Genomic DNA, 18,259 nt, shown 5'->3' on the forward strand with positions numbered 1-18,259 from the left:
CAGGGCCGTGGGGAGACAGTAATGGTCGTTACAGGGCCGTAGGGAGACAGTAATGGTCGTTACAGGGCCGTGGGGAGACAGTAATGGTCGTTACAGGGCCGTGGGGAGACAGTAATGGTCGTTACAGGGCCGTGGGGAGACAGTAATGGTCGTTACAGGGCCGTGGGGAGACAGTAATGGTCGTTACAGGGCCGTAGGGAGACAGTAATGGTCGTTACAGGGCCGTAGGGAGACAGTAATGGTCGTTACAGGGCCGTGGGGAGACAGTAATGGTCGTTACAGGGCCGTAGGGAGACAGTAATGGTCGTTACAGGGCCGTAGGGAGACAGTAATGGTCGTTACAGGGAGTAGGAGACAGTAATGGTCGTTACAGGGCCGTGGGGAGACAGTAATGGTCGTTACAGGGCCGTGGGGAGACAGTAATGGTCGTTACAGGGCCGTGGGGAGACAGTAATGGTCGTTACAGGGCCGTGGGGAGACAGTAATGGTCGTTACAGGGCCGTGGGGAGACAGTAATGGTCGTTACAGGGCCGTGGGGAGACAGTAATGGTCGTTACAGGGCCGTAGGGAGACAGTAATGGTCGTTACAGGGCCGTAGGGAGACAGTAATGGTCGTTACAGGGCCGTAGGGAGACAGTAATGGTCGTTACAGGGCCGTAGGGAGACAGTAATGGTCGTTACAGGGCCGTAGGGAGACAGTAATGGTCGTTACAGGGCCGTAGGGAGACAGTAATGGTCGTTACAGGGCATGGGGAGACAGTAATGATCGTTACAGGGCCGTGGGGAGACAGTAATGATCGTTACAGGGCCGTAGGGAGACAGTAATGGTCGTTACAGGGCCGTAGGGAGACAGTAATGGTCGTTACAGGGCATGGGGAGACAGTAATGGTCGTTACAGGGCCGTAGGGAGACAGTAATGGTCGTTACAGGGCATGGGGAGACAGTAATGGTCGTTACAGGGCCGTGGGGAGACAGTAATGGTCGTTACAGGGCCGTGGGGAGACAGTAATGGTCGTTACAGGGCCGTAGGGAGACAGTAATGGTCGTTACAGGGCCGTGGGGAGACAGTAATGTTCGTTACAGGGCCGTGGGTAGACAGTAATGGTCGTTACAGGGCCGTAGGGAGACAGTAATGGTTGTTACAGGGCCGTGGGGAGACAGTAATGGTCGTTACAGGGCCGTAGGGAGACAGTAATGGTCGTTACAGGGCAGTGGGGAGACAGTAATGGTCGTTACAGGGCCGTAGGGAGACAGTAATGGTCGTTACAGGGCCGTAGGGAGACAGTAATGGTCGTTACAGGGCCGTAGTGAGACAGTAATGGTCGTTACAGGGCCGTAGGGAGACAGTAATGGTCGTTACAGGGCCGTAGGGAGACAGTAATGGTCGTTACAGGGCCGTGGGGAGACAGTAATGATCGTTACAGGGCCGTGGGGAGACAGTAATGGTCGTTACAGGGCCGTGGGAGACAGTAAATGGTTGCTACAGGGCCGAAGGGGACTTGTGTTTTCACTTGTCTCGTGCTCGGATTAGTCTCCCTAAGTAGACGGGGCGTCTCCCACATTACCAATGTTCCAGCCTACACAGTGTCGTCGCCCTACGTCTGGGATATCTGACACTATGCTCTGATCAACTAAATACACTAGTGTTGTCACTAGTTATCACAACCACAAAGTCAAAATGGGCTATATCATTCAAATTCAATTTAACAAAAAAAAAAACCTGTTTGGTCTTAAAAGTTTAGGCAATAATATTAGCAGTGTGGTTAGGGTTAAAAACAGATTTTAAGTAGATGAAATTGTAGAAGACAGGGTTTTAGCCTTAATGACTTTGTGGCTGTGATAACTAGTGAGGACCACAGCATAGGAACACATCAATGTGACAAGTGAGACCACAGCACCACCTAGTGGTCAGACTTGATATTTAGTGATTTATAAACTAATTCATAAACTGAACATTGTAATTACATTACTGGTAATAGACCAGTTTGTGTTTTTTTTAAAGAGCCTTAGAATGTCCTCTTAAATGATTATGTGAGTGAATTTAACAGGGAATAATTAAACTGTTTTTTCCGATGGTAATTGTCTCATCGTAAAACGAGACCGTATGATGTTTGAACCAAATCAAGCGGTATAGACTGGGAAACTTCTACTTTAATATTTATAGATCTTAAAAATTGCCACAACTAGATAAAGTGAATAAAACATTTTTTATTTTAAAGATTGACAGGACATCAGAATAAGACTCCAGCTATTTATTATCAGGAACATTTTATTTTAACAACTTAAAATATAGTATTGCAATAAAATCCAACATTATAATTCAGCCTGCAACAGTTTCCAGTCGGTTTTAAAACGTTTTATCATCAGCAAGTTTCCAACAAAACACTGTCCCGTATCTCCTCCATTGTGCCATAGTCGACCAGCTCCCATAGAGAGACATTTGAGAGGCGCCCGCAGACCATACAGGTCAATAGTGAAGAGGTTGTGCCATAGTCGACCAGCTCCCATAGAGAGGCATTTGAGAGGTGACCGCAGACCATACAGGTCAATAGTGAAGAGGTCTCCGACCCGAACGGACCTTCGCAGAGGAACAGATGACTCCTAAACGATGTCACTCGTAAAACGCATCGTCGCTGGAGGAAATATATCACTAATTATAAAAACTGGATGGGTCGAGCCCTGAATGCTGATTGGCTGACAGCCGTGGTATATCAGACCGTATACCACAGGTATGATAAAACATTTATTTTTACTGTTCTAATTACGTTGGTAACCAGTTTATAACAGCAATAAGGCACCTCGGGGGGTTTGTGGTATATGGCCAATATACCACGGCTAAGGGCTGTATCCAGGCACTCCGCGTTGTGTCGTGCCTAAGAACAGCCCTTAGCTGTGGTGTATTGGCCATATATCACAAACCCCCCGAGGTGCCTTATTGCTTAATTAGAGGTTGTTTCTGAAATGGCACCCTATTTCCTTAGTAGTGCACTACTTTAGACCAGGGTCTATAGGGTAGTAGTGCACTACTTTAGACCAGGGTCTATAGGGTAGTAGGGCACTACTTTAGACCAGGGTCTATAGGGTAGTAGTGCACTACTTTAGACCAGGGTCTATAGGTTAGTAGTGCACTACTTTAGACCAGGGTCTATAGGGTAGTAGTGCACTACGTTAGACCAGGGTCTATAGGATAGTAGTGCACTACTTTAGACCAGGGTCTATAGGGTAGTAGTATAGTGGTTTTAAAATATTGCCCTTTAAATACTTAAAATATCCTTATTGGTTATACCTCTGTCTTTCAGTAAAACGTTCAAGCTCATTTCACCAACAAGCAAATAAATTCCTTTAACATTTAAATAATTGTATGTTTCTTTGTTTTTAAAAACAATGCTACCTTTTTAGAAAGTGGAAAAAAATAAAATAATTGTTTAACTTTGCTGCAGTAGTAGTTGCCAGATTTAACAACTAAATTAAATCAGTATCTGAACCGTCTTCCAACTAACCAGATGCAAGAGTTAAAAACATCCCTGGGTTGAAAGGTCACCCCAAGCTGCTTCGGAGCAGCAGTGTAACCCTGGAAACCCTCTTCAGTCCCAGCACTTCAAAAGAGAAAACCTTCTCAGGTTGGATGATGCTTAGATTGACATTACAACAAAATGGCATTACTGTGAGAGAAAAAAAGAAGAATTCTCCACATACATTCTCATAGTATATTAACTTAAGAGAGAGTACTGCTTATAATACAATAACACTTATTTGCTAAATGTTTAGAGTTAGTAACACATTCCAATAGCAGATTGATAGTTGCTGTTTTTCAGATCAGTTAGATTAGAAGGCTGTCACTGTTGGTTCCAGTGTTCTAGAATAAGTTCCGGGGTGGTTCTAGAATAAGTTCCGGGTGGTTCTAGAATAAGTTCCCGGGTGGTTCTAGAAGGACATGATGGTTCTCTGGATGATGTCGGCACACTCTCTGACCTCGTGGTCTTTAATGATGAGGGGAGGGGCCAGACGGATGATGTCACCGTGGGTGGGCTTGGCCAACAGTCCGTTGTCACGGAGACGCATGCACACTCTCCAGGCATCATAGTCTGAGGGGGAAGTGAGCGCACACACACACACACACACACACACACACGGGTCAGGGGTCAAAGCTTCAGCCTACAGAGCAACAATTACAAAAACCCATGCAGGGCTCTAAAACAATTTATTGTTTAAACAGTGAGGAGCACAACATCCAATTTAAGAGCACCAGAGAGAGAGATATATATATATATGATATATATATATGATATTTAAATTGATTTCAGATATAGCCAATTTGAAGCACATGTTGTGTAAATACATTTGTTCAGTATAAAAAGCTAAACTGTTGATCCAAATACCTGCCATTAAAATTACACAAAGTCATTTGGAATATTCGGGTTTTTTTTACATTGTGTCAAAGAACTACCTATTGAGATGCATTACAGAAAATGATACACTGTCTCTTTAAGAGCGTTAAGTTAGTTAGTGGAGACATCAACAGGTCAGTGAGGTATCATTACTATAACACGTCAGTGAGATATTATTATAACACGTCAGTGAGATATCATTATTATAACAGGTCAGTGAGATATCACTATTATAACAGGTCAGTGAGATATCATTATTATAACAGGTCAGTCAGGTTATTATTATTATAACAGGTCAGTGAGGTATCATTATTATAACAGGTCAGTGAGGTATCATTATTATAACAGGTCAGTGAGATATCATTATTATAACAGGTCAGTGAGGTATCATTATTATAACAGGTCAGTGAGATATTATTATAACACGTCAGTGAGATATCATTATTATAACAGGTCAGTGAGATATCATTATTATAACACGTCAGTGAGATATCATTATTATAACACGTCAGTGAGATATTATTATAACACGTCAGTGAGATATCATTATTATAACAGGTCAGTGGAGACATGCAACAGGTCAGGGAGATATCATTACTATAACACGTCAGTGAGATATTATTATAACACGTCAGTGAGATATCATTATTATAACAGGTCAGTGAGATATCACTATTATAACAGGTCAGTGAGATATCATTATTATAACAGGTCAGTGAGGTATCATTATTATAACAGGTCAGTGAGATATTATTATAACACGTCAGTGAGATATCATTATTATAACAGGTCAGTGAGATATCATTATTATAACACGTCAGTGAGATATTATTATAACACGTCAGTGAGATATCATTATTATAACAGGTCAGTGAGATATCATTATTATAACAGGTCAGTGGAGACATGCAACAGGTCAGTGAGATATCATTACTATAACACGTCAGTGAGATATTATTATAACACGTCAGTGAGATATCATTATTATAACAGGTCAGTGAGATATCACTATTATAACAGGTCAGTGAGATATCATTATTATAACAGGTCAGTGAGATATCATTATTATAACACGTCAGTGAGATATCATTATTATAACAGGTCAGTGAGATATTATTATAACACGTCAGTGAGATATCATTATTATAACAGGTCAGTGAGATATCATTATTATAACACGTCAGTGAGATATTATTATAACACGTCAGTGAGATATCATTATTATAACAGGTCAGTGAGATATCATTATTATAACAGGTCAGTGGAGACATGCAACAGGTCAGTGAGATATCATTACTATAACAGGTCAGTCAGGTTATTATTATTATAACAGGTCAGTGAGATATCATTATTATAACAGGTCAGTCAGGTTATTATTATTATAACAGGTCAGTGAGATATCATTATTATAACAGGTCAGTGAGATATTATTATAACACGTCAGTGAGATATCATTATTATAACAGGTCAGTGAGATATCACTATTATAACAGGTCAGTGAGATATCACTATTATAACAGGTCAGTGAGATATCACTATTATAACAGGTCAGTGAGATATCATTATTATAACAGGTCAGTGAGATATCACTATTATAACAGGTCAGTGAGATATCATTATTATAACAGGTCAGTGAGATATCACTATTATAACAGGTCAGTGAGATATCACTATTATAACAGGTCAGTGAGGTATCATTATTATAACAGGTCAGTGAGATATCATTATTATAACAGGTCAGTGAGGTATCATTATTATAACACGTCAGTGAGATATCATTATTATAACAGGTCAGTGAGGTATCATTATTATAACAGGTCAGTGAGATATCATTATAACAGGTCAGTGAGGTATCATTACTATAACAGGTCAGTGAGGTATCATTATTATAACAGGTCAGTGAGGTATCATTATTATAACAGGTCAGTGAGATATCATTATTATAACAGGTCAGTGAGGTATCATTATTATAACAGGTCAGTGAGGTATCATTATTATAACAGGTCAGTGAGATATCATTATTATAACAGGTCAGTGAGATATCATTATTATAACACGTCAGTGAGATATCATTATTATAACAGGTCAGTGAGGTATCATTACTATAACACGTCAGTGAGACATTATTATAACACGTCAGTGAGATATCATTATTATAACAGGTCAGTGAGATATCATTATTATAACAGGTCAGTGGAGACATGCAACAGGTCAGTGAGATATCATTATTATAACAGGTCAGTGAGGTATCATTATTATAACAGGTCAGTGAGGTATCATTATTATAACAGGTCAGTGAGATATCATTACTATAACAGGTCAGTGAGATATCATTATTATAACAGGTCAGTGAGATATCATTATTATAACAGGTCAGTGGAGACATGCAACAGGTCAGTGAGGTATCATTATTATAACAGGTCAGTGAGGTATCATTATTATAACAGGTCAGTGAGATATCATTATTATAACACGTCAGTGAGATATTATTATAACAGGTCAGTGAGATATCATTACTATAACAGGTCAGTGAGATATCATTACTATAACAGGTCAGTGAGATATCATTACTATAACAGGTCAGTGAGATATCATTATTATAACACGTCAGTGAGATATTATTATAACAGGTCAGTGAGATATCATTACTATAACAGGTCAGTGAGATATCATTACTATAACAGGTCAGTGAGATATCATTATTATAACACGTCAGTGAGATATTATTATAACAGGTCAGTGAGATATCATTACTATAACAGGTCAGTGAGATATCATTACTATAACAGGTCAGTGAGGTATCATTATTATAACAGGTCAGTGAGGTATCATTATTATAACAGGTCAGTGAGGTATCATTATTATAACAGGTCAGTGAGGTATCATTATTATAACAGGTCAGTGAGGTATCATTATTATAACAGGTCAGTGAGGTATCATTATTATAACAGGTCAGTGAGGTATCATTATTATAACAGGTCAGTGAGGTATCATTATTATAACACGTCAGTGAGATATCACTATTATAACAGGTCAGTGAGATATCACTATTATAACAGGTCAGTGAGGTATCATTATTATAACAGGTCAGTGAGGTATCATTATTATAACAGGTCAGTGGAGACATGCAACAGGTCAGTGAGATATCATTATTATAACAGGTCAGTGAGGTATCATTATTATAACAGGTCAGTGAGGTATCATTATTATAACAGGTCAGTGAGATATCATTACTATAACAGGTCAGTGGAGACATGCAACAGGTCAGTGAGATATCATTATTATAACAGGTCAGTGAGGTATCATTATTATAACAGGTCAGTGAGGTATCATTATTATAACAGGTCAGTGAGATATCATTACTATAACAGGTCAGTGAGATATCATTATTATAACAGGTCAGTGAGGTATCATTACTATAACAGGTCAGTGAGATATCATTATTATAACAGGTCAGTGAGATATCATTATTATAACAGGTCAGTGAGATATCATTATTATAACAGGTCAGTGAGGTATCATTATTATAACAGGTCAGTGAGGTATCATTATTATAACAGGTCAGTGAGGTATCATTATTATAACACGTCAGTGAGATATCATTACTATAACAGGTCAGTGAGATATCATTACTATAACAGGTCAGTGAGATATCATTATTATAACAGGTCAGTGAGGTATCATTATTATAACAGGTCAGTGAGGTATCATTATTATAACAGGTCAGTGAGGTATCATTATTATAACAGGTCAGTGAGGTATCATTATTATAACACGTCAGTGAGATATTATTATAACAGGTCAGTGAGATATCATTACTATAACAGGTCAGTGAGATATCATTACTATAACAGGTCAGTGAGATATCATTATTATAACAGGTCAGTGAGGTATCATTATTATAACAGGTCAGTGAGGTATCATTACTATAACAGGTCAGTGAGGTATCATTATTATAACAGGTCAGTGAGATATCATTATTATAACAGGTCAGTGAGGTATCATTATTATAACAGGTCAGTGGAGACATGCAACAGGTCAGTGAGATATCATTACTATAACAGGTCAGTGAGGTATCATTATTATAACAGGTCAGTGAGATATCATTATTATAACACGTCAGTGAGATATCATTATTATAACAGGTCAGTGAGGTATCATTATTATAACAAGTCAGTGAGGTATCATTATTATAACAGGTCAGTGAGATATCATTATTATAACAGGTCAGTGAGGTATCATTACTATAACAGGTCAGTGAGATATCATTATTATAACAGGTCAGTGAGGTATCATTACTATAACAGGTCAGTGAGGTATCATTACTATAACAGGTCAGTGAGGTATCATTATTATAACAGGTCAGTGAGGTATCATTATTATAACAGGTCAGTGAGATATCATTACTATAACAGGTCAGTGAGGTATCATTACTATAACAGGTCAGTGAGATATCATTATTATAACAGGTCAGTGAGGTATCATTATTATAACAGGTCAGTGAGGTATCATTATTATAACAGGTCAGTGAGGTATCATTATTATAACAGGTCAGTGAGGTATCATTATTATAACAGGTCAGTGAGGTATCATTATTATAACACGTCAGTGAGGTATCATTATTATAACAGGTCAGTGAGGTATCATTATTATAACAGGTCAGTGAGGTATCATTATTATAACAGGTCAGTGGAGACATGCAACAGGTCAGTGAGATATCATTAAAATAGCAAGTTTCCTGCAATTCTACTCATTGTGCCATGGGGCGGAGAGAAATGTTTGAAAGTGATTTCACATCAGATATACCCATACCTTTAGTCTCCTTGATGACAATGGCATTGAGGAGGCCCTTGCCCCGGACGATGGGGACGATCTCTTTAGGAAGCTTTGACAGTTCTGACCTCAGCAGCTGGCCCATGTTCTCAGCGTTCTCCGCCAGCTTCTCTTCCTCCAGAACCTGTCAGGGAGGACAACATACTGTTAGGTCTGTTACTACCTCAATCGGCCTGACTAACCGGTGTCTGTATGTAGCCTCTCTACTCTATGTAGCCTCTCTACTGTTATAGCCTCTCTACTCTATATAGCCTCTCTACTCTATGTAGCCTCTCTACTCTATGTAGCCTCTCTACTCTATGTAGCCTCTCTACTCTATGTAGCCTCTCTACTGTATGTAGCCTCTCTACTGTATGTAGCCTCTCTACTCTATGTAGCCTCTCTACTCTATGTAGCCTCTCTACTCTATGTAGCCTCTCTACTCTATGTAGCCTCTCTACTCTATGTAGCCTCTCTACTCTATGTAGCCTCTCTACTGTTATAGCCTCTCTACTGTTATAGCCTCTCTACTGTTATAGCCTCTCTACTGTTATAGCCTCTCTACTGTTATAGCCTCTCTACTCTATGTAGCCTCTCTACTCTATGTAGCCTCTCTACTCTATGTAGCCTCTCTACTCTATGTAGCCTCTCTACTCTATGTAGCCTCTCTACTCTATGTAGCCTCTCTACTCTATGTAGCCTCTCTACTCTATGTAGCCTCTCTACTCTATGTAGCCTCTCTACTCTATGTAGCCTCTCTACTCTATGTAGCCTCTCTACTCTATGTAGCCTCTCTACTCTATGTAGCCTCTCTACTCTATGTAGCCTCTCTACTCTATGTAGCCTCTCTACTCTATGTAGCCTCTCTACTCTATGTAGCCTCTCTACTCTATGTAGCCTCTCTACTCTATATAGCCTCTCTACTCTATATAGCCTCTCTACTCTATATAGCCTCTCTACTCTATATAGCCTCTCTACTCTATATAGCCTCTCTACTCTATATAGCCTCTCTACTGTATATAACATCTCTACTCTATGTAGCCTCTCTACTCTATGTAGCCTCTCTACTCTATGTAGCCTCTCTACTCTATGTAGCCTCGCTACTCTATGTAGCCTCGCTACTCTATGTAGCCTCTCTACTCTATGTAGCCTCGCTACTCTATGTAGCCTCGCTACTCTATGTAGCCTCTCTACTCTATGTAGCCTCTCTACTCTATGTAGCCTCTCTACTCTATGTAGCCTCTCTACTCTATATAGCCTCTCTACTGTATATAACATCTCTACTCTATGTAGCCTCTCTACTCTATATAGCCTCTCTACTCTATATAGCCTCTCTACTCTATATAGCCTCTCTACTCTATATAGCCTCTCTACTGTATATAGCCTCTCTACTCTATGTAGCCTCTCTACTCTATATAGCCTCTCTACTCTATATAGCCTGGCTACTCTATATAGCCTGGCTACTCTATGTAGCCTCTCTACTCTATGTAGCCTCTCTACTCTATGTAGCCTCTCTACTCTATGTAGCCTCTCTACTCTATGTAGCCTCTCTACTGTTATAGCCTCTCTACTGTTATAGCCTCTCTACTGTTATAGCCTCTCTACTCTATGTAGCCTCTCTACTCTATGTAGCCTCTCTACTCTATGTAGCCTCTCTACTCTATATAGCCTCTCTACTCTATGTAGCCTCTCTACTCTATATAGCCTCTCTACTCTATGTAGCCTGGCTACTCTATATAGCCTGGCTACTCTATATAGCCTGGCTACTCTATATAGCCTGGCTACTCTATATAGCCTGGCTACTCTATATAGCCTGGCTACTCTATATAGCCTGGCTACTCTATATAGCCTGGCTACTCTATATAGCCTGGCTACTCTATATAGCCTCGCACTGTACGGTGGGGCAAAAAAGTATTTAGTCAGCCACCAATTGTGCAAGTTCTCCCACTTAAAAAGATGAGAGAGGCCTGTAATTTTCATCATAGGTACACTTCAACTATGACAGACAAAATGAAAAAAAAAAATCCTGAAAATCACATTGTAGGATTTTTAATGAATTTATTTGCAAATTATGGTGGAAAATAAGTATTTGGTCACCTACAAACAAGCAAGATTTCTGGCTCTCACAGACCTCTTCTTTAAGAGGCTCCTCTGTCCTCCACTCGTTACCTGTATTAATGGCACCTGTTTGAACTTGTTATCAGTATAAAAGACACCTGTCCACAACCTCAAACAGTCACACTCCAAACTCCACTATGGCCAAGACCAAAGAGCTGTCAAAGGACACCAGAAACAAAATTGTAGACCTGCACCAGGCTGGGAAGACTGAATCTGCAATAGGTAAGCAGCTTGGTTTGAAGAAATCAACTGTGGGAGCAATTATTAGGAAATGGAAGACATACAAGACCACTGATAATCTCCCTCGATCTGGGGCTCCACGCAAGATCTCACCCCGTGGGGTCAAAATGATCACAAGAACGGTGAGCAAAAATCCCAGAACCACACAGGGGGACCTAGTGAATGACCTGCAGAGAGCTGGGACCAAAGTAACAAAGCCTACCATCAGTAACACACTACGCCGCCAGGGACTCAAATCCTGCAGTGCCAGACGTGTCCCCCTGCTTAAGCCAGTACATGTCCAGGCCCGTCTGAAGTTTGCTAGAGAGCATTTGGATGATCCAGAAGAAGATTGGGAGAATGTCATATGGTCAGATGAAACCAAAATAGAACTTTTTGGTAAAAACTCAACTCGTCGTGTTTGGAGGACAAAGAATGCTGAGTTGCATCCAAATAACACCATACCTACTGTGAAGCATGGGGGTGGAAACATCATGCTTTGGGGCTGTTTTTCTGCAAAGGGACCAGGACGATTGATCCGTGTAAAGGAAAGAATGAATGGGGCCATGTATCGTGAGATTTTGAGTGAAAACCTCCTTCCATCAGCAAGGGCATTGAAGATGAAACGTGGCTGGGTCTTTCAGCATGACAATGATCCCAAACACACCGCCCGGGCAACGAAGGAGTGGTTTCGTAAGAAGTATTTCAAGGTCCTGGAGTGGCCTAGCCAGTCTCCAGATCTCAACCCCATAGAAAATCTTTGGAGGGAGTTGAAAGTCCGTGTTGCCCAGCAACAGCCCCAAAACATCACTGCTCTAGAGGAGATCTGAATGGAGGAATGGGCCAAAATACCAGCAACAGTGTGTGAAAACCTTGTGAAGACTTACAGAAAACGTTTGACCTCTGTCATTGCCAACAAAGGGTATATAACAAAGTATTGAGAAACTTTTGTTATTGACCAAATACTTATTTTCCACCATAATTTGCAAATAAATTCATAAAAAATCCTACAATGTGATTTTCTGGATTTTTTTTTCTTCTCATTTTGTCTGTCATAGTTGAAGTGTACATATGATGAAAATTACAGGCCTCTCTCATCTTTTTAAGTGGGAGAACTTGCACAATTGGTGGCTGACTAAATACTTTTTTGCCCCACTGTAACTAACTAGCTAACTAGCTAGCTGAATATGTCCATGGCGAAATAACTAACTAGCTAGCTGAATCTGTCCATAGACAAACAGCTAACTAGCTGGTTAAATCTGTCCATAGCCAAATAACTAACTAGCTGGTTGAATCTGTCCATAGCCAAATAACTAACTAGCTGGTTGAATCTGTCCATAGCCAAATAACTAACTAGCTGGCTGAATCTGTCCATAGCCAAATAACTAACTAGCTGGCTGAATCTGTCCATAGCCAAATAACTAACTAGCTGGCTGAATCTGTCCATAGCCAAATAACTAACTAGCTAGCTGAATCTGTCCATAGCCAAATAACTAACTAGCTGAATCTGTCCATAGCCAAATAACTAACTAGCTGGCTGAATCTGTCCATAGCCAAATAACTAACTAGCTGGCTGAATCTGTCCATAGCCAAATAACTAACTAGCTAGCTGAATCTGTCCAGAGCCAAATAACTAACTAGCTAGCTGAATCTGTCCATAGCCAAATAACTAACTATCTAGCTGAATCTGTCCATAGCGAAATAACTAACTAGCTAGCTGAATCTGTCCATAGCCAAATAACTAACTAGCTAGCTGAATCTGTCCATAGCCAAATAACTAACTAGCTAGCTGAATCTGTCCATAGCCAAATAACTAACTAGCTAGCTGAATCTGTCCATAGCCAAATAACTAACTAGCTAGCTGAATCTGTCCATAGCCAAATAACTAACTAGCTAGCTGAATCTGTCCATAGCCAAATAACTAACTAGCTAGCTGAATCTGTCCATAGCCAAATAACTAACTAGCTAGCTGAATCTGTCCATAGCCAAATAACTAACTAGCTAGCTGAATCTGTCTGTCCATAGCCAAATAACTAACTAGCTAGCTGAATCTGTCCATAGCCAAATAACTAACTAGCTAGCTGAATCTGTCCATAGCCAAATAACTAACTAGCTAGCTGAATCTGTCCGTAGCCAAATAACTAACTAGCTAGCTGAATCTGTCCGTAGCCAAATAACTAACTAGCTAGCTGAATCTGTCCGTAGCCAAATAACTAACTAGCTAGCTGAATCTGTCCATAGCCAAATAACTAACTAGCTAGCTGAATCTGTCCATAGCCAAATAACTAACTAGCTAGCTGAATCTGTCCATAGCCAAATAACTAACTAGCTAGCTGAATCTGTCCGTAGCCAAATAACTAACTAGCTAGCTGAATCTGTCCGTAGCCAAATAACTAACTAGCTAGCTGAATCTGTCCATCGCCAAATAACTAACTAGCTAGCTGAATCTGTCCATAGCCAAATAACTAACTAGCTAGCTGAATCTGTCCATAGCCAAATAACTAACTAGCTAGCTGAATCTGTCCATAGCCAAATAACTAACTAGCTAGCTGAATCTGTCCATAGCCAAATAACTAACTAGCTAGCTGAATCTGTCCATAGCCAAATAACTAACTAGCTAGCTGAATCTGTCCATAGCCAAATAACTAACTAGCTAGCTGAATCTGTCCGTAGCCAAATAACTAACTAGTTAGCTGAATCTGTCCGTAGCCAAATAACTAACTAGCTGAATCTGTCCATAGCCAAATAACTAACTGAATCTGTCCGTAGCCAAATAACTAACTAGCTGAATCTGTCCATAGCCAAATAACTAACTAACTAGCTGAATCTGTCCATAGCCAAATAACTAACTAACTAGCTGAATCTGTCCGTAGCCAAATAACTAACTAGCTGAATCTGTCCGTAGCAAAATAACTAACTAGCTAGCTGAATCTGTCCAAAGCCAAATAACTAACTAGCTAGCTAAATCTGTCCATAGCCAAATAACTAACTAGCTGGCTGAATCTGTCCATAGCCAAATAACTAACTAGCTGGCTGAATCTGTCCATAGCCAAACAACTAACTAGCTGGTTGAATCTGTCCGTAGCCAAATAACTAACTAGCTAGCTGAATCTGTCCATAGCCAAATAACTAACTAGCTAGCTGAATCTGTCCATAGCCAAATAACTAACTAGCTGGTTGAATCTGCCCATAGCCAAATAACTAGCCAGCTGAATCTGTCCATAGCCAAATAACTAACTAGCTAGCTGAATCTGTCCATAGCCAAATAACTAACTAGCTGGCTGAATCTGTCCATAGCCAAATAACTAACTAGCTGGTTGAATCTGTCCATAGCCAAATAACTAACTAGCTAGCTGAATCTGTCCATAGCCAAATAACTAACTAGCTGGTTGAATCTGCCCATAGCCAAATAACTAACTAACTAGCTGAATCTGTCCATAGCCAAATAGCTAGTTAGTTAACGAACTAAAATAAACAAAAGCTAGCTACCAGTTACCTCTAGTGCTGCCATGGCAACGCCGCAGGCCAGAGGGTTTCCTCCGTACGTAGAGCCGTGCTCTCCAGGCCTGATGGTCAGCATCACCTCATCATCACACAGCACCGCAGACACCTGGCAGGACAAGGTTTATATCAGAGACGGACATGACGCAGTCACAACAGTCCCATCATGCCCCAGTCACATCAGTCCCAACATGCCCCAGTCACAACAGTCCCCAGTCACAACAGTCCCATCATGCCCCAGTCACAACATGCCCCAGTCACATCAGTCCCAACATGCCCCAGTCCCAACATGCCCCAGTCACAACAGTCCCCAGTCACAACAGTCCCATCATGCCCCAGTCACAACAGTCCCATCATGCCCCAGTCACAACAGTGACAACATGCCCCAGTCACAACAGTCCCATCATGCCCCAGTCACAACAGTCACAACATGCCCCAGTCACAACATGCCCCAGTCACAACAGTCCCATCATGCCCCAGTCACAACAGTGACAACATGCCCCAGTCACAACAGTCCCATCATGCCCCAGTCACAACAGTCCCATCATGCCCCAGTCACAACAGTGACAACATGCCCCAGTCACAACAGTCCCATCATGCCCCAGTCACAACATGCCCCAGTCACAACAGTCCCATCATGCCCCAGTCACAACAGTGACAACATGCCCCAGTCACAACAGTCCCATCATGCCCCAGTCACAACAGTCACAACATGCCCCAGTCACAACATGCCCCAGTCACAACATGCCCCAGTCACAACATGCCCCAGTCACAACAGTGACAACATGCCCCAGTCACAACATGCCCCAGTCCCAACATGCCCCAGTCCCAACAGTGACAACATGCCCCAGTCCCAACAGTCACAACATGCCCCAGTCCCAACAGTCACAACATGCCCCAGTCCCAACAGTCACAACATGCCCCAGTCACAACAGTCACAACATGCCCCAGTCACAACAGTCCCATCATGCCCCAGTCCCAACATGCCCGTCACAACATGCCCCAGTCCCAACAGTCACAACATGCCCCAGTCCCAACAGTGACAACAGTCCCAGTCACAACAGTCCCAACATGCCCCAGTCACAACAGTCCCATCATGCCCCAGTCCCATCATGCCCCAGTCCCATCATGCCCCAGTCCCATCATGCCCCAGTCACAACAGTCCCATCATGCCCCAGTCACAACAGTCCCATCATGCCCCAGTCACAACAGTCCCATCATGCCCCAGTCCCAACAGTCCCCTCATGCCCCAGTCCCAACAGTCCCCTCATGCCCCAGTCCCAACAGTCCCCTCATGCCCCAGTCCCAACAGTCCCCTCATGCCCCAGTCCCAACAGTCCCCTCATGCCCCAGTCCCAACAGTCCCAACATGCCCCAGTCCCAACATGCCCCAGTCCCAACATGCCCCAGTCCCAACATGCCCCAGTCCCAACATGCCCCAGTCCCAACATGCCCCAGTCCCAACATGCCCCAGTCCCAACAGTCACATCAGTCACATCAGTCACAACAGTCACAACATGCTGAATAGCAGTGAGTAAGTCACAAAAGGAAGTGAATTAAACAATGAATATTCATGTATTAATGCGACCCATCCCGTACTAAATTATTAGACGGCATTATCATTCAGTAAATCAAACGAGGAGTACAACATCGTAGAGAACGTAGTGTAACAGTGTTGTGTTACTCACAGGGTAGACTCCTCCAGACAGAGCCTTTCCCAGGATCACCATGTCAGGACGGACTTCCTCATGGTCCACGGCCAGCCGTCTGCCCGTACGGGCCAGTCCAGTCTGCACCTCATCGGCTATGAACAGCACCTAGACATTGGAACAGAGAGATATTAGTAGAGTCTATGTATGACTGGGTCTCTACACTACAGCAAGTCTAGTCTGCACCTCACCAGCTATGAACAGCACCTAGACATTGGAACAGGGAGATATTAGTAGAGTCTATGTATGACTGGGTCTCTACACTACAGCCAGTCTAGTCTAGTCTGCACCTCACCAGCTATGAACAGCACCTAGACATTGGAACAGAGAGATATTAGTAGAGTCTATGTATGACTGGGTCTCTACACTACAGCCAGTCTAGTCTGCACCTCACCAGCTATGAACATGCACCTAAACACCATACAGTAGGAGATAATCACATTTCATTTATAAAGTCCTGTTTTTAAATCAATAGTTGCCACAAAAGTGATTTATATTAACCTGGTCTCTAGACCCAAAGCACAGAGAATCACAAAAGTGATTTATATTAACCTGGTCTCTAGACCCAAAGCACAGAGAATCACAAAAGTGATTTATATTAACCTGGTCACTAGACCCAAAGCACAGAGAATCACAAAAGTGATTTATATTAACCTGGGCTCTAGACCCAAAGCACAGAGAATCACAAAAGTGATTTATATTAACCTGGTCACTAGACCCAAAGCACAGAGAATCACAAAAGTGATTTATATTAACCTGGTCACTAGACCCAAAGCACAGAGAATCACAAAAGTGATTTATATTAACCTGGTCTCTAGACCCAAAGCACAGAGAATCACAAAAGTGATTTATATTAACCTGGTCTCTAGACCCAAAGCACAGAGAATCACAAAAGTGATTTATATTAACCTGGGCTCTAGACCCAAAGCACAGAGAATCACAAAAGTGATTTATAATAACCTGGTCTCTAGACCCAAAGCACATGGAAGCAGTTACAAGGAAAAAGTTACATCAGTATTTTATTTATTTTACCCCCAAAAAATGAACAGATTGAACAAATCAAGCAAAAGTGGTGGGAGAAAAAAAGTGTCCGTTTCCAAAGACAAAAAAGGATCAAGCGTTGATTCTCACGGCTTTTACAGTACAATGTGCGTTTGTGTTTCTAACGCCGACACGTCTCGTACTCACGTTGTTCTGAGTGCAGAGTCGTCTGACAGTGGTGAGGTATCCAGGATCAGGAACCACCACCCCAGCCTCTCCCTGGATGGGCTCCACCATGAAGGCTGCTACGTTAGGGTCCCGCAGAGCTTTCTGGAACAACCCATCAGCGATAACACATCACTAGTTAGTCAATTAAAAAAAAGTGATCCGTGATCATATCTCATCAATGGATTTTACAGGGCTGGAGACACTCCCTTTGATGTGTCTACTGATACAATATGGAAGAAAAGCCCCTTTCCCCAGACCAAGACTTCGTCTGGACTAAGCACGTTCAAACAGGACTAGGTCTGA

The 18,259-nt window shown here is 41.6% G+C and overlaps 1 protein-coding gene across 2 annotated transcripts in view; it reads right to left on the minus strand.

The window, feature by feature from the left end:
* Window positions 1-3,877: 3,877 nt before the first annotated feature.
* Window positions 3,878-18,259, minus strand: part of oat (ornithine aminotransferase) — a 39,743-nt gene continuing 25,361 nt past the window's right edge. For both annotated transcript variants that reach the window (XM_038982729.1, XM_038982730.1), the window contains 5 exons: window positions 17,936-18,058; window positions 16,727-16,855; window positions 15,034-15,147; window positions 9,201-9,345; window positions 3,878-4,085 (listed from right to left, as the gene is read on the minus strand). In XM_038982729.1, coding sequence (XP_038838657.1) covers window positions 3,925-4,085; window positions 9,201-9,345; window positions 15,034-15,147; window positions 16,727-16,855; window positions 17,936-18,058 — 672 coding nt within the window. In that variant the 3' untranslated portion in view covers window positions 3,878-3,924. The remainder of the gene's footprint in view (window positions 4,086-9,200; window positions 9,346-15,033; window positions 15,148-16,726; window positions 16,856-17,935; window positions 18,059-18,259) is intronic.

Source organism: Salvelinus namaycush, unplaced genomic scaffold (genome assembly GCF_016432855.1).
Source record: "Salvelinus namaycush isolate Seneca unplaced genomic scaffold, SaNama_1.0 Scaffold1268, whole genome shotgun sequence".
Classification (NCBI taxonomy): Eukaryota; Metazoa; Chordata; class Actinopteri; order Salmoniformes; family Salmonidae; genus Salvelinus; species Salvelinus namaycush.